This window comes from Drosophila novamexicana, unplaced genomic scaffold (genome assembly GCF_003285875.2).
Source record: "Drosophila novamexicana strain 15010-1031.04,08,12 unplaced genomic scaffold, DnovRS2.1 tig00000817-arrow-arrow-pilon, whole genome shotgun sequence".
Taxonomy (NCBI): Eukaryota; Metazoa; Arthropoda; class Insecta; order Diptera; family Drosophilidae; genus Drosophila; species Drosophila novamexicana.
In genome coordinates, this window is record NW_020824827.1 from 37234 (window position 1) to 60547 (window position 23314).

The window sequence follows — 23314 nt, forward strand, 5'->3', positions numbered from 1 at the left end:
ATTCATATATATATGTATATATATATATATATATATATATATATAGATATATCTCTAACGACGTACATTGAACACACCTCTTAAATACTCTTTAGCTCTTTAATAAACCTTCGATTTCTTATCAAATTAAGAGAACGTTCGCCTCAATCTAGTCTCGCTCTTTCTCTTGAAAGTTTTGTTTACCAGGTTATCAGCTCAGCTGGCAAATATGGGAATATATTAAACGTGTAATACACAGAAATCTATTGCATTTCAGTTCTAGCAGAGCCACAGCTCGAGGCACAGGTCGAACCACTTCCAGCACGGGAGATTGCGAAATGGTATGTATTTTGGATCACGCTTTGATCGCGTGCATGCCGGTCTTATCGATTAACCCTTCATGAGCAAAGTTAACTGATTAATTATGGGTCAAGTACTGCAAATAAGTTAGGAAATTAGTTGCCAACAAGAGGCAGAAGAAGCCTTGTCACGCCCATAAATAATTTATATACTAGCTCGAAACGACAAATCATTCTAGACCACCAGACGTCTATCTGCCAGTAAGAACCTATGGAACACTGGAATTATTTGACATAAGAATAAAGTTTAATTCGAGTTATCGAGAAATTTGTGGGTTAGTCTGGATGAAGTTATCGATAAATTCACACAAATTTGACTGATATTAATAAATATCGATCAAGCCATTTTGATCTGTCTAACCTGTCTTCTATCCGTCTGAAGTTCTTACAGATCTCAAAGACAAAATTTGAATAAATTAAGTTTACATTTAAGTTTTATTTAGTTATCAATAACATGAATAAAGTTTACTTTGAGCTATCGAGAACTTTAAGAGCTAGGCCTGATTTGATATATCAATAATGTTTACTTTAAGTTCGAAATTCAAATTCTTCTTAAATCAATCAATTTCGATTTTTGATTCGTTTTTTTCTTTATCAAGAACCATCTTCAATTCTTCCAACTTCTTTTATTTCATTTTATTTTCTTTTAATTCCAGAATTTAAGATGGGCGCTTCATTTTTTGCTGCTGAGTCTATTGGCCCTTCGGGAAATACAATTTACGGCTGGTTCACGAATTCTGGCTGCGTTTTTCCTTCCCGGCAAAAGTCATTTTATGATGACAAACTCGATCATCAGGGAACTGGTCAAGCGTGGACATGAGGTTGAAATTGAAAACAGAAACTGATTTAAATATCCACTTGACTTACACTTTGTCCTGTAGGTGACTTTTATCACGCCTTTTTCACTATCCCTAGAGAACCTGGGAGCTAATTATAAGGAAATTCTGCTGCCACAATACGATATGTGGACAGATAGTGAGTCGATAACAGTCACAAAATAGATATAATTTGATAAATAATAGATAGATTAATATATATATATATATATTTATTCGCAGTAAAGCAAATGTCGAACAGGGAAATCATTTTGGATATGGCGGATGTGTCTAGCCTGAAATTCCTGCGTATGCTGCAGGTGATGGGCGTGCATAGCACGGACTTTGCCTTTGAGCAGCCCGAGATTCAGGCTCTGATCAATGCCGAGCATAAGGTGGGCCAGTACGATCTGCTTTTGGCCGAGCAGTTCTACAATGAGGGCGCCTTGATACTGGGTCATCTTTATCAGATACCCGTCATCACGGTCTCCACATTCGGCAACACGAACTACTTCAGCGAGCTGGTGGGCATCATTACGCCCTGGTCGTATAGTCCGCATGGCTTCATGACCTTCACCAATCGCATGAGCTTGTCGGAGCGGCTGTTCAACGTGTTCATCTGCGGCACGGAGCACCTGATGCGCCGTTTCCTCTATTATCCCGACCATGATGAGGTGCTCAGAAAGCACTTTGCCAAGCTGCTCGATGTGGTGCCCACAACGAAGCAGCTGGAGCGCAACATCTCCGCCATCCTGATGAACAACTATATGCCCCTGGAGGCACCCAGACCCGTCTCCTTCAACCAAATATCCGTCGGCGGACTACACATTCTGCCGCCCAAGCCTCTGCCGCAACATTTGCAAAAGTTTCTCGACGAGGCAACACATGGCGCCATTTACTTTAGTTTGGGTAAATATTGAATATTTTTATTTATTTATTTATAAAACTAAATGATAAATGTGTAGACTTGATCATTATCCAAGTTTAATTATTTCAGTGTTATATTGTTTTTAAAGCAACTTGCAGTCATTCAGATCGGATCTATATATATCAAGATCTTTCAACTAGACTCAATCAGTATCCAAGTCCATCCGCTTGCCTATATCTGAGTAACATAGTTTTGAACGCAGCTTGAAGTCAGTCGGATCGAATCTCTTTATAAAAATATAATATATAAGATCTTCCAACTAAACTTTACTATTTAAGGCCTTATATTTGTCTATAAAGGCAAATTAAAGTCAGCTGGATCGGATCTGTATACAATATGGAAACTATAGAAAATTGTTTCTTCAAACTAAACTTGATCAGGTCGACATAAGCCCAAGTCCATCCCTTTGACTATTTCTGTAGTATTACGAAATCATCCAAATCGTATCTCTGTACAATATAGAAACTATAGAAACAGCCAGATAGGATCTCTGTATAATATATCCGGTTTTAACAGTCCATAAAGGAATCTTAACAAATGTGAAGCATAATCTGCTCCACTTTCCTTTAGAATTCTGTATAAATTAGTATATAAATATATCAGAGGATACATAATATATTTTATCCGACACATAATATATGATAATTATCAAAATCTAATTCATCCTCCTCTAGGATCTCGCATAATATGAGTTTCTATATACATATAAAGGATCATACATAACATATTTCATCCGCAAGGGTATTTAATATTCGACAATCTATAGATAACTCTTCCGTATCATTCATTAATCATATAATGAACGGGTCTTACAGTTCTTAAAGGAATCCTAACGAATAAGCCAAATCTCTTCCACTCTCTCCTAGAATTTCCCATTATATAGGTATATCGGGAGTTAAACATATTTTATCCGCAAGAGTGTTTAGTATTTGATAATCTATACGTAACTCTTCCCTCTCATTCATTAATCATCTAAACATTTTCCTCGGCAGGTACACAGGTGCGCAGCGCCGATCTGCCGCCCGAGAAGTTGAAGATCTTCTTGGACGCCTTTGGCAGTCTGAAGCAGCGCGTGCTGTGGAAATTCGAAGACGACAGCTTTCCCAATCTGCCCGCCAATGTCATGATACAGAAGTGGATGCCACAGGGTGACATATTGGCACATCCCAACGTGAAGGTCTTCATTGCCCATGGCGGACTCTTCGGGCTGCAAGAGGCGCTGCATTATGGCGTGCCTGTGCTGGGCATGCCCGTCTATTGTGACCAGCACTTCAATATCCACCAGGGCAAGGCCGATGGCTATGCTCTTGGCCTGGATTATCGCACGATTTCCACTGAGCAGCTGCGCTCCTCGCTGCTGGAACTGCTCGAGAATCCCAAGTATCGGGAGACCATGAAACGTGCATCTCGCATTTTCCAGAATCGGCCACTCGGTGCCATGGACACGGCCATGTTCTGGATCGACTACGTCATCGAGCATCGCGGTGCACCGCACATGGTCTCAGCTGGCCTGGATCTGGCCTGGTATCAGTTCTACCTGCTCGATGTGATTGCCATATTTGTGGCCACAATTGGGGCCATAATTGTGCTGCCCATTTGGATTTTATGCCGCATCTTACGCAAATCTCAAAAGAAGCCCAAGAGAAAGGCGAAAATTAATTAGAAAAGCAGAGAAAGTGTTCAATAAATAGAAGATGCAAAATAGATTTTGAATTGCCCAACTTGATGCGGATTGGCTTACCTGAAGTTTCCCCTTTTTTCATATTTCCCATTTCAAATTGGATTTAAATAACATATAACATAATAGATCTATAGAATGAGTTAAAGATAAATTGTATGTTTTTAGTGAAACAAGAATTTTTGATTTTGAAATCGTTTGGCTTAGTCTTGCGTTTTCCACTCGTGTGGGTGGATTTGTCGGGAAGCGTGAAAAGACATTTCATCGTCAATGAAAAGTCACATAGATCGAAAATGCTGCTACCTAGCTCTTAGGATAGTACATTGGCCATCAATCAGTCAGTCAATCAGTAAGTCAATCAGTCAGTCAATCAGTCAGTCAGTCGGTCAATCAGAACCAACAGTTTCTATAGATAGATATATTGAAAACATTTCACTAGCATATGCCTAAGTATTTTGGCCTTCGTTTTGTAGGTTAAACATAAACTTTATGTTCCCTGTGAAACGGATCATTTTTAGTTTAAAATCGATCGGAATTCAACTTTCACCTACACAAGCTTAGTCATGCAGTTTCCACTAATGGAGGTGGAATTGCCGAGAGGCGTGAAATGAAAAAATCATTTATGAATTGTCACAAAGATAAAAATGCAGTTAAGTAGCTCTTACGGTTGTGTATTGGCCATCAATCAGTGAGTCAATCAGTCAGTCAATCAGTCAGTCAATCAGTCAGTCAGTCGGTCAATCAGAACAAACAGTTTCTTATAGATAGATATGTTGAAAGCATTTCACTTGCATATGCCTAATTTATGTGAGTTAAACAACAATTTTATGTACCCTGTGAAACGGATCATTTTTACTTTGAAATCGATCGGAATTCAACTTTTACCTAGACAAGCTTAGTCATGCAGTTTCCACTAATCGAGGTGGATTTCCCGAGAAGCATGAAAAGACATTTTCAATGAAAAACCACGTAGATAAATAATGCAGTTTACGAGCTCTTATTAGAGCTCTTGAATTGGCCATCAATAACTGAGTCAATCAGTCAGTCGGTCAATCAGGACAAACCATTTCTTATAGATAGCCGCATATATTGAATGAATTTCATTGCCATATGCCTAAGTATTGTTGCCCTTTGTTCTTATTTTTTTTTTTTTTGTTTTTTGCAATAATAAAGCGCAACACTTAAGCTTTGGCACTTGAGTCGACTACTTAAGTATTTAATGAATCAGAAATATATATACATATGTGGCATGCATATAGAGAAATTCAACTTAAGGCGCCAGAGTGCCAGGCCAAGTGCTCTCAAGAAATTGAGCAAAAGGCGCAAAGCTTTCTGCCCGAAAAGATTTGGATATATATAAATCTAAGATGTCTAAACTCATTAAATATCAGATTCATCATCATCATCTTAAATGGATTTCAACATCTTCGTAATTTGATTGCCTCATAGAATTTTTGCCTAAGTGAGGGCTTACCAAATCAAAAACTATGTAGATATATATATAGATATATATATATGTATAATCTGCACTGAGCAAGTTTTTTAATGCATTTATAATATTTATCATAATAATATAAACAAAGTTTGCCAAAAGACAGTTGCTTCCTGCCTAGCAACCTTTCCCCCACCCCTCGCCATGACAAGTGCACTTGAGGCGAGTGCGCCCCCCCCCCCCTCCCCCTCCTCGCTTCGAGCAGCCGCCTCTGCAGCTCATTATGCATGCACGAACTGACACTGAAGTGGCTGCGACGCCAGCCTTCACAGTTGCCCCCTTTGCTCCCCTTGCCCATAGCCATGCCCTGGCGCAAGAGATAGAGAGAGAGAGAGAGAGAGAGAGTTCATGTGCCGTTAGGGTTAGATTGCCCATTGGCTTTATTATTGGTATTAGTAACACATGATTACGCTTTATTGTAAACAAAAGCACAGATAAACAGACAAACTGAAAGCACGGATACGAAGACACACAAACACACACACACACACACAAACACACTCACATATTGGCCTAGGCAAATGATATGTTAATGCAGCTGGCGCTCAGTGCGTATGCGTGCTGTGAATAGAGCTGTGTGTATGTGTGTGTGTGTGTGTGTGTGTGTGCATGTGTGTCTGTCAACGGCTTGAGCAAATAAACTTCATTTGGGACTTATTTGTCGCTGAACGGAATTTCTGCTGGCGCTATAAACAACACGTTTGTTGGGGGAATTGCTGGGGGAAATGTTAAGGGAAATGTTGGGGGGAAATTGTTGCTCCTGACATTAAAGTGTGAGGCGAAGTTCATTGAGTTGTTGTTGCGCATTTTTCAAAGTACATTTGCGAGCTGAGTGACTGGCAATTAGATAGTCCGTATCTTGGAACGGGTACTAACTAAAAATCAAAGGGAAATTTAGTAGAAATGTAGAAACTCAATTACTAGACAGGTCAAAAGGCACAGGTGCCTCCGCACTTCTTGCCTTAATTGGGATGATTATAAGCTACAATCTCTCTGTTTTTGCCTTTAGCTCTTCCATTTTCCTCCCAAAACACCAATTTCAAGACATTTTTCACCAATTTAAGAAGTAATTTCTATCTTTTAAGGATTTGCAACACTGGCCAAACACTATGCCAGTGTTTTGCAATGCTCTGTTGAACTTTAGCTAGAAATGTAGACGAAAGGGAATGTTAACTTTTAAGGAAGCGCGATTATCCTCTTTGTCATGTAAATGTCTTAAGGCCAACTTAACTGGGTTCTTGAAGGAAGTCAACAAGTTAACTTGCTTAGTTTGAGCGTGAAATTCTGTTAGCCTTTGATGAATGGAATTCAATCAAAGGCAGCCAACAAATGCTGACCAGTCCGGGACATAATAGCTCTAACCCCCCTCTTTCCCCCCCTTCGCTCTCTCTCGTGGCGACACGCCGCAGCGTTTAAGTGTAATTTTCTTCTTATTCAATTGAAGCATGTCCTTTGCAGTCGACAAGGATAACTCACGGCAACGCACTGAGTTAGCCGTCGACAGTTTCGACGGGTTCAGCTCGTTACAAATTCACTTCAGACCCAGCTTTCACTTGAGATCCACATAATGGCCGTTCATTTGCGCCGTCGCCCAAGCTCTGTGTGTGGAAATTGTAAGAAAATCTTCTTTTCCAGGACAATTGCGTACGTGCGACCAGGCTGATGATGAGGGCCACAGAAAAAAAAGAAAATGTTGAAAATAAAATGGGAATGTCTCAACTTGTGCTGTGTGCCATGTAATTTGCTCTCTTGCCATGTGCTTCATCAGAAAGGAAATTGAAAATTGCTGCTAATGGCTAATGCATGGGGGGGGGGGGGGGGGGGGGGCTGTGGGTGTGGCGATTGGCAGGCACAAGGGGAAAAAAAAACTGTTTAATGATTATGAAAAAAAATATATATATTTAGATAAAGAAATGACACTATGAAAAAGTGGGCGGAATTCATTTGAATCGTAATTTGCGCTCCTTACTTAGCCCAAGGAACTAACGAAGCGTTAAGAAGATGCCAACCAGGCCGAGAGCAAGAAGAAGAAGCAGCTGCTGCTGCTCAGGCTTAGTTGATTTATGCACAGCATCAAATTTGTGTTAATTCATGTGCCAAGATTCCAATTACTGTGTAAATGTTGCCAGAAATAAATTGGAATTATGAGTAGAACAATAATATTCCAGTTCGTAATAATAACTTGGCTGTAAGCCCAAATACGCCACGCCTTTAGGTTCGGATGCTTGGCTTTGCACATTTTGAAACAAGTTTTAAACAAATTAATGCATACTTTTTAATTTATTTTCTATTGGAATTCATTTTGCAGAGTAACTGATTCGGTTCTAGGCAGAGTTTCCAGTTTCTAGATTCGAAAGATTCGTTTGTTCTCTCAGCTTTTGCCTATAGCTAGGCTTCACTGTACCCTATGGTCCATATAATGTTGTTTACGCTAAGCAATGAACACTTCAACAGACTTTAAGCGCTTTGCTTTTTTATGATTTTCCAAATAAATATATAAAAACAAAACAAAAACAGGCTGCAAAGTGCCCCAAAGGTGTCTGCACAAAGTTGAAGAGATTCCTAAAGAACAATAACAAATCTTTTGAGTCGAAGCAAAACTGATGCATGGCAAGTGTTTATATTTTAAATTATAGTTTTCCAGCGCCAAATCTGTTGGCGGAAAATACAAATTTTCTTAGCTAAAAAGATCAATTGATAGCGAGTTCTTCTTCAAGTGCTTTGGCGCTCTGGCAGCTGATAAGTCCACGAAAAGCCAGTGAAAAGCCATTGAAAAGCCATTGCGCAACACAAACTCACGCGCACTTCCATTGAAATCCGATTTGGGGCCCAATGTCTTTGGGCGTCTTTAATTGTCGGGCGTTACGAGTCGGCAGCTCCATTAAAAAATGCTAATTAAGTTGGCACACACATGTGTGTGCTACACCACAAATTTTTATCTAAACAGCTCGCAAAACAACAACAACAACAACAACTCGAAGGCATTTGCCGATTTGAATGGCCGCCTATAAAAGATTCGTTTTATACATCATGCGGTAAAATTTGAATTGAGTTTCTTTTTTTTTTAGGCGAAATTTGAACAATAAACAAAATCACAAAAACCAAAACATTTATCATTTCAATTTCTACCAAAACCGAAAAAATCATTTAAATGCCTTTTTTATTTCAAGCCAAATAAGCAAGCGAGTGCCTCGTCAGGGGAGGGAGGAGTGTGGGGGGGGAGGTAGGTTGGGGTGGGTGTTGCCACATTACGCAAAGATTTCAACAGCTGCGCTGAGGTTGAGTTCTTTTTGAGGTGGGTGGCCATTTTGTTTGGCCGAGTGCCGTTATAATACACTGGCCAGCCTGGAGGCGGCGCATGTATGTGTGCTGTGTGTGTGTGTGTGTGTGTGTGTGTGTGTGGGTGCAATACCATCAACAACTTGCGCAAATAGCATCATCATCGACAACAATTGCCGCCTGTGTCAATGTGTGTGTGTGGTTGTGTGCCCGTGTGTGTGTGTGTGTGTGTGTGTGTGCGTCGGCTTCCCATGAATTTTTTTTGGGGACCGCACACAGTCAACGGGTTGCGACTCAGTTCTGGTTGGTTAATGAAATGCTGAAAAACAATTAACTATAAATTAAACGCACAATTTTCAAAACAAAATAAACATAAATAGCACACAGCGCATCATTTTTCTATACTTCTTTGTTTTTTAATACCCTTGCAGAGGGTATTATTACTTTGTCTCTCAATGTGTAGCGTATAGATTGAGACATCTCCGAGCCCATAAAGTATATATATTCTTGAGCAGTATATTCCTGATCAGTATAAGCATCCGACTTGTAATAGAAATGTCAGTCCATCTATCCGTCCTTCCTTCCGTCCTTCCTTCCGTCCTTCCTCCCTTCCGTCCTTGTGTTTGTTTCCATGCGAGCTGGTCTCTCAGTTTTAAAGCTATTTTCATTAAACTTTGCATACGTTCCTCTTTCATATGCACGCAGCACATATGTCGGAACTGGCTAGATCGGGCCCCTATATCATATAGCTGTCATAGGTCGTAATTGAGGTTCTTGTATGAACAAGTTTTTTGTTTATCAAGATATCTTCACCAAACGCGGCATTTATTAGTTTTAGTATGCTCCTCATATATCTGCAAAATCCTATCAACATCGGACCACAATAGCATATAGCTGCCATAGGAACGTTCGGTCAAAATTGAGGTTCTTGTATGAAAAACTTTTTTGTTTATCAAGATATCATGACTAAACTCGGCATTTATGAGTTTCACTATGTTCCCTACATTTATGCAAAATCTTATTTATATCGGACCACTATATCATATAGCTGCCTTGGGAACGATCAATTGAAAGGTAGGTTCTTGCATGAAAAACTTTTTTATCTTTAAGATATCTTAACCATACTCGGCATTAAATATTTTCCCTGTAATTCCTTAATATGAGGGCATTAAATCTTCGGTGTGCCTTCTTTCTCGTTGGTGTTTTTTTATTCTTTCTTGTTTACGGCATTTTTCGGGCTCGTAAGATTTCATTTACTCATTCCGACGATCACGCTTGTGCTTCCCCCGTTTAGTCGGGCAATTAGGCAATGTCGTTAGCCCTGATCCGATCTGAACTCCTTCTGTCTGTCTTTCTCCCTGTCTGTCGGTCTGTTGCTCCGTGGTCGTCGATCCCATAAAACCAAGAGTACAACTTCAATAGCACAACAAGTCCGAGTGCAAGAGCACTCTAGAATGTTCGACTAGAAGATACCCTGTAAGCAGCTCTGACTTGCTGCTCTATTAGCCTGACTTTTGAAGAGGTTGAAGAACCTGCAATTATTTCCATTATTTTTATTTGATTTTTATGCTATTTTCAGGGCATTAACAAGACATTGAACTCTTTGAAAAAGTCTTGATAGCTTCATTTATGGATCTTTGGTTAAGACACGCCTACACTCACATCAATTAGCCTGGAACCTGGAATTAACCTCGAACCGTCGAATAGGACGCAACTCAGATCTAGTTCAATTCTTGTTTTTGGATAAACGAAGTGCTGTCAGAAGTCAGAGCAACCCATTCTGGGAAAGGGTATGAGTTATCTACGGCTAGCGCTCGCTTGATGAATTTGTCGTAGAGTTATTTCTACCAAGAAGTTTGGCTGTCGCATAAACAAGCCCGCCTACGCGCAACACGTGCAACAACAACAACAAGAAGAAGAAGAACAATAACAACAATAGCACGTTAGCTGCAAATCGAAGTGTCAGTCGGTGCAAACGCCTCATCCTCATCCTCAATCCCATGCCCATGCCCATGCCCATTCCCATTCTCGATCATGAGCCTCATGAGGCTGACGCTCCTTTTATGGCTGGCGCACATGTGTGCAACAGACGCAGCAGCAGCCAGCGGGGCAAGCGGCAACGGGGCAGGGGGCAAGGGGCAGGGGGCAGGGGGCAAGTGAACGATGAGACAAGAAACGCTAAAGCAAAGTGCATGCAAATGGGCCAAAACGCTCGACGCTCGGCCCGCGGCTGGGAAACTGAGGAAAATGCATTATACAAATTTCCAATTTGTCGAATAAGTGAACAGTTTTTCCGCCATCGGCATCGCAAGTGCATTTTGTTTATACTTTAATCTGTCCGAACGGGCCAGTTCGGCTTGTTGTTGCTTTTCATTTGTGCAACGGCAACATTTGCCATTAAATGCACTCTCAATGGCCGCTTAAGAATGCAGGCCCCAAAATATGTTTAAGCAAAAATAATCAAAGTCACTTTTGTTTAGACAAAATTTAACCAACGACAAGCGACAGCTTGAAATATTGCGCATACGCCACATGTGACCGCAACTAATTGACCTTAGTCCTGGCCCATCCGTAATAAATAGTTAGAGTAACTAAATCTTTTTATTAGTCAATGCTTCTGGCCAAAGGGGCGGCCTCTTGAAAGGCTTGTGCTCTCAAGTAGCTGCCGCTGACAATGTCATAAAAATAATAAAAAAAAAAAAGGACCGCTGCCTAAACAAATCCTTTAACGGCACTCTATATAAACAAATTAACAGGCAGCACAAAGACAGACAGACGTGCGGCTGGTTGAAGGCATCCTCTGGCAAACTAAAGTCATGCAACTGGCATGCCACATGCAGCGCAACCGTGCAACATGCCAGGCTACCTCGCACATTCCTAGCTAATAAGCATACAAATTCTAGAGAAGAGTAGAGCAGAGTTCGGAAAAGCAAGAAGAAAATGCTAGCTTCTACAATTTACACAAATTAATATATATATATTATATGGCCATTAAAATTGGGAAGGAAAGGAATATAATTGGCAGAAGAAAGCATCTTCAATGTCAAAAAGTATGTATAATCTGCGATCTTCTCGATCTTCACTTCGATCTCAAAAACTACAAGATCTAGACTCTTGAAATATTGAATATATATTCTTCTCTATGAATTCTCGCACGAGCTAAAAGTCTGTCTCAATATCTCAACTCATTAAGAAAATATGTTGGTATGCTGGCTCTCGTGTAGTAGACAGACTCAAATATTTATAGTTATGAAAAGTTTGCCCCATTTACCCGAAATAATTGTACATCCTTCAGCTCAAGTACATACCAACTTTTCTTAGAAGAGTGCATGCCTCATACATAGCATAAAACAAGTAAAAGGTTCCAGTCGGGAGCTCCCGACTAGGGGATACCCTGAACCCTCTTCATCCAACATCAAATGCATATGTATATTCTATTTTAGAAGCTATATGTCAAGTTTGGTGACTCTAGCTCTTAATATTTACCAAAATTGCCCAAAAAACAGGATATCGATTTTTATCGATTGCTTGGAAACGGAGTAAGTTGTCGCTTGTCGGAAACAAACTCGATCTGCGCAGGCACTAGGAGCACCTACTTCTAAAAATCTCTAGCTCTTATAGGTTCTGAGATCCTTGCGTTCCTACATACGGACAGACGGACAGACAGACAGACGGACAGACGGACATGGCCAGATCGACTCGGCTATTGGTGCTGATCAAGAATATATATACTATACATACTTTCGTTAGATCGGACTGTAAAGGCCGAATTTAATAAAGAATGCATATCACACACAAAGTGTGGAGCAAAGGGGAGAAGAAGCTCGTGTGGGTACTTATCCAAAAGCAGGAGTTAATTCTTTAAGGTACATCCTCTGATAATTAGATCGGACCATAAAGACCGAAGATCAACAAGAATGCATTTCCCAGACAAAGTGTGGGGCAAGGGAAGGAAGAAGGCAGCTTGTTGCTTAATTTAGGGCATCTGCTAGTCGGATAGCCTGATTAGTTTTGTGTTCTCATCGTTTCTGGAGCACTTCCTGTGCTGGCGCGAAAACTGAATTATGGCAACAGGGTCGGATCGGGCGTCCCGCAGCTATATATTTGGGCGCAGACGCCGCCACACTTATTGACATAAGTAATTACAAATGTCAATTGAATTTTAGTGTCCCAAATTTGTCAGCTCTTGGCGTGGGCTTTTAGCTAGAAAATTGCGGCCAGACATGAACGCGGAGAGATGGGCCAGAGATGTCCAAAGAGATTCAAAGATCGCGAGTTGTTTACACAGTTGCTCCACTTCGACAAATAGCGAGGGGTGACTAGGCGAAAGGGTTGCTGGGTGGAAAATTCGGAAAATTCGTTAGACAATTTGTAATTCGAGCCAAGTTGTTGCCGCCCAGCCTAGCCAGACCCAAAGGGCTGCCGATCATACAATTGTTGTCATTCGTTTTGGACGACTTTGTCGCACATTTTGTTCACATTTGTTTGTTTGTTTACAAACATGGACCACTTGAGCCGTGTCCTTGTTGTCGTCGGCCGCCAGCTGTGCGCCTAAGGACCTCGGCATGTCCTGTCCTGGTCTGCCCGCCCGCCGATCTGTGCCAAAAATCCAGACATTTGTGGGTCAGAGACTGTGCGCCCCTGTCTGGGCCTGACACATTGAAGCACTTCTATGCCGACATTGAGTGCCCGTCCTCATCATCATCATCATCATTTATAATCTTATATACATATATATTTTTTGCAAGATCCAGCCCACACGCATGGCCCACTTCAGCGGAACGCATCTTGAGGCACTTTCTGCTCGATCTGCCTGACATTTGTGAAGTTGAGTTTTGAAAAGCCAAAACGTAGCTCAATTGGGAAATGAGGTCATGCTATAAGAAACCAGTTTAGGTTAAATGATTGTGATGCACATCAATTTAATTAATTTATGCATTTTTTATACCCTGAACCCATTAAAAATGGGTAAAAAGGGTAAATTGTACTTGTGCAAAATCCAAATGTATGTAACAAGCAGAAGGAAGCATCTCCGACCCCATAAAGTATATATATTCTTGATCAGCATCAATAGCCGAGTCGATCTAGCCATGTCCGTCCGACCGTCTGTCCGTCTGTCCGTATGTATGAACGCAAGGATCTCAAAACCTATAAGAGCTAGAGACTAGAGAGAAATTTTAGATGTAGGTGCTCCTAGTGCCTGAGCAGATCGAGTTTGTTTCCGATAATCAATAGCTTACTCCGTTTCCAAGCAATCGATAAAAATCGATATCCTGTTTTTTGGGCAATTTTGGTAAATATTAAGAGCTAGAGTCACCAAACTTGACATATAGCTTTTAAAATAGAATATATATATGCATTTGATGTTGGAAGAAGAGGGTTCAGGGTATCCCCTAGTCGGGAGCTCCCGACTGGAACCTCTTACTTGTTTATACAAAAATTTTGTGTGACTTTTATCTTTCTGAGTAACTGTTAATAATTTGCTGATAACCAAAAATGTTATATTACAATAAAGAGTTTAAAGCTAATTGAATCTAAAAAGATTGTCAAAATGCGACCAAGGTCAAAAGTTCGTAACCCCACACAAAATGTCTTATTTTAAGAAATTCTTTTTTTAACCTAAAATTCAAATATCAAACAAATGTATGTTGTATTGGATATCTAGAACTTGATTAATTGAAGTGAGATCAATTTAATTTATTTGATTTCTTTGAGTAAAGTTTCAAGAGAAAGTACAAATTTAAGTTTTCTTTGTTTTAAATCAAGCAAAAGAAATGTTCAGTCTCTAATCAAGAATTAAATTACTTGAAGTAATATTTAGAAATTAAAGTTAAATAAAAATCACCTTGAAGTTGCGTTTAATTATTTTATTTATTTAAGTAAAGAGTTTAACATAGATATATTTACATATATAACTAAAACTTAAAGCTACTAAAGCTATCAGCCAGAGACTTGCTCCAACTTTCTTCGCCTCCCAATCTCACCCTCTCTTTCTCTCCCTCCCTCTCTCTCAACTGAGCCAGCCTTTCTGGGCTATACGTAAGGATCGATGGCTATCACAAAGGCCAAAGTGTGGCCCCCAGAATATGTTCGGCATCTAATCGATTTCCACATTCTCCTCGCAATCCTCCGCCGCGGAATGATTGCTCTCCGCGCCGCTCTCCAGGCACATGACCTGAGCCTGACTGGGACTGGGGCAGGGACTGCGTTGATTGCGCGCCGGCGACGAGGAGGCCGAGGAGCCGGTCACAAAGCTGGCGGAGAGCGCGCTCTGTTGGCTGGGCGGCGGTATGGGCTGCGGCACCTTTGGATGCGGATAGAAGTACGGGAAATGGACCTGCGGCAGCGGTAAACCGCCGTAGGCCAGCTGCAGCTGATGCCTGTAGATGTTGAGCAGCGCCGGATCCAGGCCGTGCGGATAAGCACCGGCGACGGCGGCTGCTCCGCCGGGCGTCATATGAGCGTAGGCGGTGCTGCCATCCTCACGGACGAGCACCTGGACGGGCACACGTTTCGTGGCGCTGAGCAGCGCCGCCTCGTGCTGCTGGATTTGCTTGCGCTTGGTCTTATAGCGCCGATTCTGGAACCAGATCTTCACCTGCGTCTCCGTCAGACGCAGCGTTTTGGCCATCTCGCTGCGCTCCGGGCCGGACAGATAACGCTGCTGGGCAAAGCGTCGCTCCAACTCAAAAACCTGAGCGTGGCTGAAGGCGGCACGCGAACGCTTCTTGCGGCTGAGCGGGCCCCCATTGAGGCCATCCTCGTGGCAAAGCGGCGAGCCACCACCACGCCCATAGCCGCCCGCATGGCAGGAGGCGGGCGAGCTGCTCAAAGGCGGCGGCGAATCGCAGTCTGTATAAAAGAAAATTGCCCAAAAGTTAGCAAAAAGCACAACAGGCGTGCTAATGGAGTGCATTAGGCCGGCTGCCATTAGTTCGGATTCGTACTTACCGGAGTCGTTGCTGGTGCAGCGTCGCATGTCTAGCGGAACGGCTGCGGCGGACAACGCGGCGCCAAAGTAGCCCAATTTGCGCTGCACGTAATCGACGGGCGCGCCGGAAGAGGCGGCACAGTTGGAGTTGGAGCCGGAATTGGCCATTTGCTGATTGTTGTTATCCAGCGCCGCGGCGGCGGCATAATAACGCAAATAGCTCGCCTGCTGGCCCGTCTGCTCCAGCTTGTAGACACTGAGATCGCGACAGCACGGCTCCACATCGCCGCCGTGCTCCGTTTCCGCGTCCGTATCCGCGCGGGCGGCGGCCGCGGCGGGCGGCTTATTGCGCGTCAGTATGTCATTGATGGAGAAGGGCGTGGTCAGGCTTTTGCTTAAGGCCGCAATCGAGGCGCCGGCACTCGCACTTTCCATATTTAACATCCTGTCGAAATGTATTTGATTATTTTCTAAGATTAATTTTTGCTTCCGCGCGTCTCAACGTTTGACTCACGAATGGTCTCTGCGGACGTGCTCCGTGCGCTCTTTAAATAAACGCTGACCAGCCGATCCCGGACCCGGAGAGAATCACTCACGGAGTGCGCCGCATATGGCACTCAAGTGGCTGCTCCGGCTGCTGCTCTTGGATGCTCTTGGTGGTGGATTTTTTTACGGCGTCGACTTTGATTGGCCGCAGGCAAACTGAGCCGCACACTCATCTCTCTCTGTGTGTGTGTGTGCGTGTGTAAACAAAAATTAACTTTAAATTGGAATATATATTCGTATAGATATTCTCATTTGTGCATTTGTTTAAAACTCTCCAGTGTGCGTTATTTTTGGAAGTGCACGCATCCTGTTTATTGTTTAGAAATGTGTGTTAACTATTGTGCAATCCATTTGGGCTGGGATTAGACACTCACACACACACACACACCAACACTTGGGTACAGTCAGAGCTGCTCTTCATTTGTTTGTATCCCCCATTTGTTTGGTTTGGAAATTAGGCCGAAAATTCTTGATTTACCAAAACACATGCACATACTTCCAAGTTGAAGTCAATTTAATGGTTCTCTATCAATTTCAAGCACATCATTTGGAGCAGAAACAATTCTTTTGGTACCCTTTTATTTTCCGAACTCATTGGAAATAGATATTTTGATCAGCTTATCATATGTATAGATTATAGAGGTTTATATATGTAGATTAATTTCCATATAAGATGATAATATACATACATATAATATATGTTTGTAAATATGTATATATATATATAACATATAAAGACATGCAATAATTGATATTTTGATATAGTTTAGTTATGTTTGAGAATGACTTGAAATTAAATTTAGATCATTTTTTTGAGTAAGTTTATTTGAGTTTAATCTTTTTTCAGCGCCATTTCGAAATATTAATATAATTTTATTCAATATTTATTGTGTTTTACATTAGTAAGTTTTTATTGTTTCTATAGTACCTATTTGCAGCCTTTAAGCCAGTTCCAAAGTGCCAAAAGGCAAGAACAAAATTTACTAGCAATAATAGAAATGCTAGAAACTTGTTGAAATGTCAAGTTTTTAACTAACAGCCTATTAGCTAACAATTATTAACATTTTCAAGCTCATTTTATAGAGCTTCATAATCTAGCAATGCGTATGTATTGTAAAATCGCATTTTGAGCACTTTTTCAGCGCCAAAGTCTGCCATTGGCCGAACGCGCCATGCACAAAGGCCTACCATTGGTTGGAGCGGCAAAATGGCTGCGCGCTCGCAGCGCAGCCTTGCCAGATTGAGTGAGTTGCTGAGGCAGAATGAGCGAACGAAAGAGTGTGTGAGAGAGAGAGAGAGGGAGAGAGGGAGAGGCAAGCATTTGCTCTTGCTGGTTCTCCGCTACACTTCACACCTTCGGGCTATAATCTTTTTATTGCCAATTGAATGACTCTTAATGCCAAAGGCGTCGCAGTCAGAGTCAGCGCCGCGCCGCCTGCTTGCAACAAAAGGAAGCAGCGCGAGCTTCACTTGTACCGTTATATATTGTTGTTGCGATTATTTGTTGCGGTCAGCATTGAGTAGGTAAAGTAACCAATTTCCAAGTGCGCTCAAAGTGTTGCAGCAGGAATCGAGGGGGGGAGAGGAAGTGTGCTCGTTATATGTTTTCAATTGAATGCATTTGAATAATACTCGAGTAATTAGTATAATGATGCTTGCCACGCGTTCGTCCGCCTTTGTCCCAATTTTTGATTGTGACTGCGCTGATGCGATTATCTCCAAATAGTTTATTGAGACGCCAAACAGGTATTGAATTACATTGCGACGAATGATGAATAGACATTTTCAATTAACTGGCGTCCTTGTTTGAGCTGAGCACTCGCCACCCTGTTGGACTCAACTTTTGTTGTTTTTGTGGTATTAAATTCGCTTTAATGGTTTATCAAAGAGCACTTCAATTGTTTGCTTTGCTTTGCATTAGCATTCATAGTCTTTTTGTTAGTGTATTCAGCCAGCCAGTGTTATGATATCTGATCCATATTGCTTTCTGCTTTCGTCTTGTGATTGATTCTGGCAAGTGTTCCTTGTCGTGTTTGTGTCAGGCACACAAATCGAACTACATTGATTGACTTATTGATTATATTATATTTATATCTTGCATTTAGTTTATTTAAAGCGCACTTAAACGGAAAAACTTTTTGTGGCTGATTTGTAAGTCTATTACAATAATTGAAGGTCGCTTAAGTTTATTGTTTAACAGAGGAAATATTATATTTTATTATGTTCCGTTTTTTTGAATATTTATATTTCGATTGGCTAGTTTGCACTGCTTGCATCCACACTACACTGCTTATGCGAATCCACAACTAATTTCGACTGCTTTGCAGTATGCGTATTGCACTGCTTGTGTCCTGCTTAGTAGCTAAGCAGTACACTAGAACTAACCGCGCTCCGTTAGAATTCAAAAAGTAGAATTCATATGAGAATTTTTAAAATGTTTAAATCATAATGTTACACGTAATGTATATAAAATTCGTAAAACTACGATTAAAATAGACTAAATGGTTTGGCCTCTAAATCTGTTTGACAACTTTATTCTTAGTCAAAATTATTGCAAAATCGGTTCCTTCAAATATCATATTATAGGCATATAATTTCCCACCCCCATAACTCGGTCAAATATTAACCGATTTCTTTAAGTTTTGGTTCAATATTCATTCAAATTCATTCGTTCATTTGAATAAAGGAACAATTAACAAATTAATTTGTTTATTTAAAGAATGAATAATGAACATAGACATGTGTTCATTTGAATAATTCATTCAACTTAACTGGAACTCAACTCTATATAGGAGACACAGGTTTCGGGAATACAATAGATAGAAGGTGAAAGCTGAAAAAATTGGCTAACATTCGTATAGTTCGAACCCTTTTCTAATATATATGAAAGTACTCTTAGCCGTAAGCTCAGATCGCGGCATGGAAGTTAATATAAATTCCATATAGAATTTCAATTTCCTTTCAGAATTTGTTTACAGGTGCCTGAAGTGCAATAGGATATTGCCAGCGGAAGGAAATCAAACGAGTTGCTCCATCGAAACCGAAATCAATGCCCGCTCAGCTTATTGTGGGGCAGGGTGGGGAGAATTTGGATTCGAGAGCCACTCGAGAGCGGCTTTTCCACAGGCCATAAATCAAATGCTTTTGAACGACAAACATCTACAGTTTCGTATGCAATTACTCAATTAATTTGAATATAATTGTCACAATATTCCACTTGAAAAGCCGCACAAAACTGTTGGACATAAAACAGAAACATTTAACCAAATGCCATAAATATATATTAAGTCGAGGCTGGAAGGAAATGTGTATGTGTATGTAAAATGAGCTCGCAATTTTTATGGCCACATCAAATGGAAATGAAACAACAACAAACAGCACGGAAAACTCAATGGATGCCTTTGCTGCTTCTTCTTCTCATACAGCTCTTTACTTTTTGTATTTTTTGATAAAATGTCAAAGTCTTCAGTTGGGGGCGGGGCCTTGCTAGGCGCAGCAATCCACTTGACAGCTCCGGCTGGGAGCGAAGATTAAAGACAAAGACGCGCAATGACAGCAAAAGGCGGAAAACGGCGGAAAATCTATTGGAAATGGGAAATTACGCAATGCGAATGCGGGCGGCAAAGGGAACAAGAAAGAAAGGCGCGGAAGTCTAAAACGCATACACTCAGCGAAAATAAACATGAATGTGGAAACTTGTTTTTTCGTGAAGTGTATTTAGTTTGTTATACCCTAAACCCATTAAAAATGGGTATACGCAAATGTATGTAACAGGCAGAAGGAAGCATCTCCGACCCCATAAAGTATATATATTCTTGATCAGCATGAATAGCCTAGTCGATCTAGCCATGTCCGTCTGTCTGTCCGTCTGTCCGTATGTATGAACGCAAGGATCTCAGAATCTATAAAAGCTAGAGACTTAGATGTAGGTGTTCCTAGCTCCCGCGCAGATCGAGTTTGTTTCCGATAATCGATAACTTGATCCGTTTCCAAGCAATCGATAAAAATCGATATCGATATCCTGTTTTTTTGGGCAATTTTGGTAAATAATAAGATCTAGAGTCGCCAAAGTTGACATATAGCTTCTAAAATAGAATATATACATATATGCATTTGATGTTGGAAGAAGAGGGTTTAGGGTATCCCCTAGTCGGGAGCTCCCGACTAGAACCTCTTACTTGTTTTGTATTGTGTTTTAATTGCATATTGTTTATTTATTGTTGGTTAATAAATCTTAATTTGCTTACCTAACTCTCACTTTGGCGGCTTCTCGCGTCGCATTTTTCATTGAGGAAATGCAAATGAAAGCGGTGAAAGCAGCGCCAGAGCAGGGCAAAGGGAAAAGAGGGGATGAAGGGGGAAGGGGGGCACAGCTGGGAGCGCGGATTGAGGCGTCTTTGATCCTTTGACGCAACATGAATTAAACGGCGCTACAAGCCGATCCTCGCATCAGTTGCTTATCGCTGTGCAGCCCCCGATGCGATCCTCAATTGTGATATATGGGAAAATGACAAATTTTCCACTTGACAATTTTCCCGGCCTCGGTCTAGACTCCAGACAGCGCAGCACACGTCGCCGCAACATTGCCGCCGACATTGTAAGACGAAACCCAAATGTATTCAGCGTTATTTCTGGCTCGATCCATTTTGCTAAAACGTATTCCCTTTTCTTGTTTTTTCCCTGGTCAGTGTGGTCCATTAGGCAACATTTAAAGACACTTGACTGGGATGGGATGCAGCAGCATGTCCTTTGGGGCGTTTTGTTTGCCACTGTGCGCAGAACGCCTCGAAGGACTCTCTTTCTGTCTCTAGATTGCTGGGATCTCTTTTGCCGTCGCTTCTTTTCCATATGTACATTTTTGGGCTAAAAGGTTCGGCATAACAAGAGTTGTGGAAGTAAGAATTTCGAGTGCTTTAGTCGGCTGAGCTCGCCTGAGAAATGTCCCAAGTCCAGGGCCGAGCTGGCCCACAATATAGAAAATTTGTTCTTGAATAACTTGGGTGCCTATTCTCAGATATTTGTAAAATTTGCAACTCATAAATATGGCAGCTAAATATGTGTTAATACCAATGCACCGTACAATACTTAAAAGTATGCCGTTTTTACAATATTGGTGGGAAACAGAGGAAGATATTCAAAAAGTGAAACATTCTGAAGCTGTGTAGACTATAAAAAAACCCAAATACCATATTTCGTGTCTCTAGCTCCTAAAACTTTCGAAAAAACGGGAACTGGATATTGATTTTTATCGATTTCTGGAAAACGGGCAAGCTTATCGATGATTTGAATTAAGTTTGAGCTGCGTGCTTAATAGACGAAGTTAAGTTCAAAATTTTAAGGCTCTAGCTCTAATAAACTCTGAGATCAAGCGGGATGAGCTTAAGAAGGGACGTCAAACAGACGGATGAATCGAAAGACGGATATTGCTAATGTGGGGAAAAGTAACCCAATTCCATTAAGCACTAACTGCAAATTATACGAATTATGTTAATAGTATATTTATTTTATATCTTACTTCATATTACTTCGTGGAACCATCCTATGCCCCATCTCGTAGCCTGTTATATAGTTTATCTAAGCTCGCGCGTGATGGCCTCTGATTGACATTTAACCCAAGACAGGGCACAACCCCAATCCAAGCCAAAAGTTCAGGCTGTCAAAAATGCTGCACGTCAAAAACCAAAATACGAGCAGAAAGTGTGATCAGCTGCACTTGCCCCGTTCCCATTCCCGTTCCCGTTCCCATTCCGGTTGCGGTTGCGGCCTCTGTGGCATGTGTTTGTGCAGTAATTGATATGCCACTCCAGCGGGGCAACCACTGCACCACCAGGAAGGGGTAGAGTGGGGCAGCAGAGGCAACTTTGGCCCCACACGCCATGAAATATTAGCCCTGCCTGTCATAAATGTCGAGTTCCAGTTCGAGTTCGAGTTCGGCTGCATTTGTATCTGTATCTGTATCTGCATTTGTATCTGTATCTGTTGGAAAACATTTTACAGTTGCATTGCATTGCCACTTAAACGTTCCATAAAAGCAACCTTTGTAATGTCTGTGTTGCCGCCAATGCCCCACACCCCCCCCCCCCTCTCTCTCTCTCCCCGTCCCGTATCCCAGCGTTCTCCTACCTCCTGCCTCAACCCTTCGCTGGCATGCGAATAGCAAAAGGAAAAACATTTTCGTTTTCGTATTGAATTGAAAAAAACGGAAATATTCTTGGTGTTTTCCTCATATTTATTCATAAAACTGATCGTTTCGTTTTGATAAAATTGATTTATGCGCCGATCGACAACAATTATACGCAGATGCGGTGCCTAATGGATCCGTGCCTGACTAACCGAGTACTCCGATGCTCAAAATATACACAAATACAAAAATATATATATATATGCACACATAAAGTCGACAAATCGAAAAGGGAAGCGAATGAAATATCGTAGTCCTCCAGAATTGAAATTGAGCTCAGCACAAATACCAATTGATCCTCTCTAATTGATCCTTTCAAATCAAAGATAAAAAGCTGAAGGAAAATCTGTTTTATTTTTTAAATACATTTTAAATTTTATAAAATTCCCAATTGAAATTTGAACAAACTTCAAATAAACACCACAATCTTGCTAAAAGTTTGTGTATTCTATTTCTGGTTTATCCTCCAGTTAAAATATACCATGTACCTTTTCTCCCCTTACTCAGTTTAGAAAAGACCTGGAATCTTAAAAATTGTCTGTGAGTGTTTAAATAGATAGAAAATGCAAAACTAACAAAAACTTTGTGTATTCCGTTTCTGGTTTATCCTCCAGTTAAAATATACCATATACTTTTTCCCCTTACTCAGTTTAGAAAAGACTTGGAATCTTAAAAGTTGATTGTGAGTGTTTAAATTGGTAGAAAATGCAAAACTAACAAATATTCTGAGGCTGTCAATTGTTGACAGTTTTTGACAATTTTTGACAATTTTTGCCTTGCAAAGTGCCATTCTGACATTGACATTTTTTTTGGAAATTTTTTTGTGTTATATTTTTAAAGATATTTTTACCATGCTCAGCAACTTTACTATTCTTAGGGTATTTTATAGGGTATTTTAACTTCGGTATGCCGAAACAAGACTTTCATTCTTATTTTACATTAAGAAAACTCAAGTCTTTATCAGTCCAAGTTGGTTTTAATTTATATTAAATTATTTATATAATTTTTTTATAATTTTAAGAAAATATCAAAATGGTTTTTAAGAAATTCCATGCTCCCCATTTCCCTGATCCCCTACTGATCCCCCCGCTGTCCCCTTAGAGCACCTTCAAATTGATCACACGTT

The 23314-nt window shown here is 40.9% G+C and overlaps 2 protein-coding genes across 2 annotated transcripts; one reads left to right on the plus strand and one right to left on the minus strand.

Annotated features, from left to right (window-relative positions):
• The first annotated feature begins 270 nt into the window (after nucleotides 1–270).
• LOC115764129 (UDP-glucuronosyltransferase 2C1) lies at nucleotides 271–3913 on the plus strand. Its single transcript, XM_030707000.1, has 5 exons — nucleotides 271–320; nucleotides 995–1159; nucleotides 1220–1313; nucleotides 1397–2062; nucleotides 3074–3913. The coding sequence occupies exons 1-5, from the start codon at nucleotides 318–320 to the stop codon at nucleotides 3742–3744; spliced, it is 1599 nt and encodes a 532-aa protein (XP_030562860.1). The 5' UTR covers nucleotides 271–317; the 3' UTR covers nucleotides 3745–3913.
• Nucleotides 3914–14572: 10659 nt separating this feature from the next.
• LOC115764075 (homeobox protein bagpipe) lies at nucleotides 14573–15905 on the minus strand. Its single transcript, XM_030706923.1, has 2 exons — nucleotides 15482–15905; nucleotides 14573–15382 (listed from the first exon to the last, which is right to left on the minus strand). The coding sequence occupies exons 1-2, from the start codon at nucleotides 15903–15905 to the stop codon at nucleotides 14628–14630; spliced, it is 1179 nt and encodes a 392-aa protein (XP_030562783.1). The 3' UTR covers nucleotides 14573–14627.
• Nucleotides 15906–23314: the final 7409 nt, after the last annotated feature.

Excerpts from the sequence above, each read along its gene's own strand:
- LOC115764129 (XM_030707000.1), top strand. Across the intron at positions 1,160-1,219 it reads TGGTCAAGCGTGGACATGAG|GTGACTTTTATCACGCCTTT; the intron begins GTTGAAATTGAA and ends TTTGTCCTGTAG. Across the intron at positions 1,314-1,396 it reads ATACGATATGTGGACAGATA|TAAAGCAAATGTCGAACAGG; the intron begins GTGAGTCGATAA and ends ATTTATTCGCAG.
- LOC115764075 (XM_030706923.1), bottom strand. The coding sequence starts at position 15,905 with ATGTTAAATATGGAAAGTGCGAGTGCCGGCGCCTCGATTGCGGCCTTA. Across the intron at positions 15,383-15,481 it reads CTGCACCAGCAACGACTCCG|ACTGCGATTCGCCGCCGCCT; the intron begins GTAAGTACGAAT and ends TCTTTTATACAG.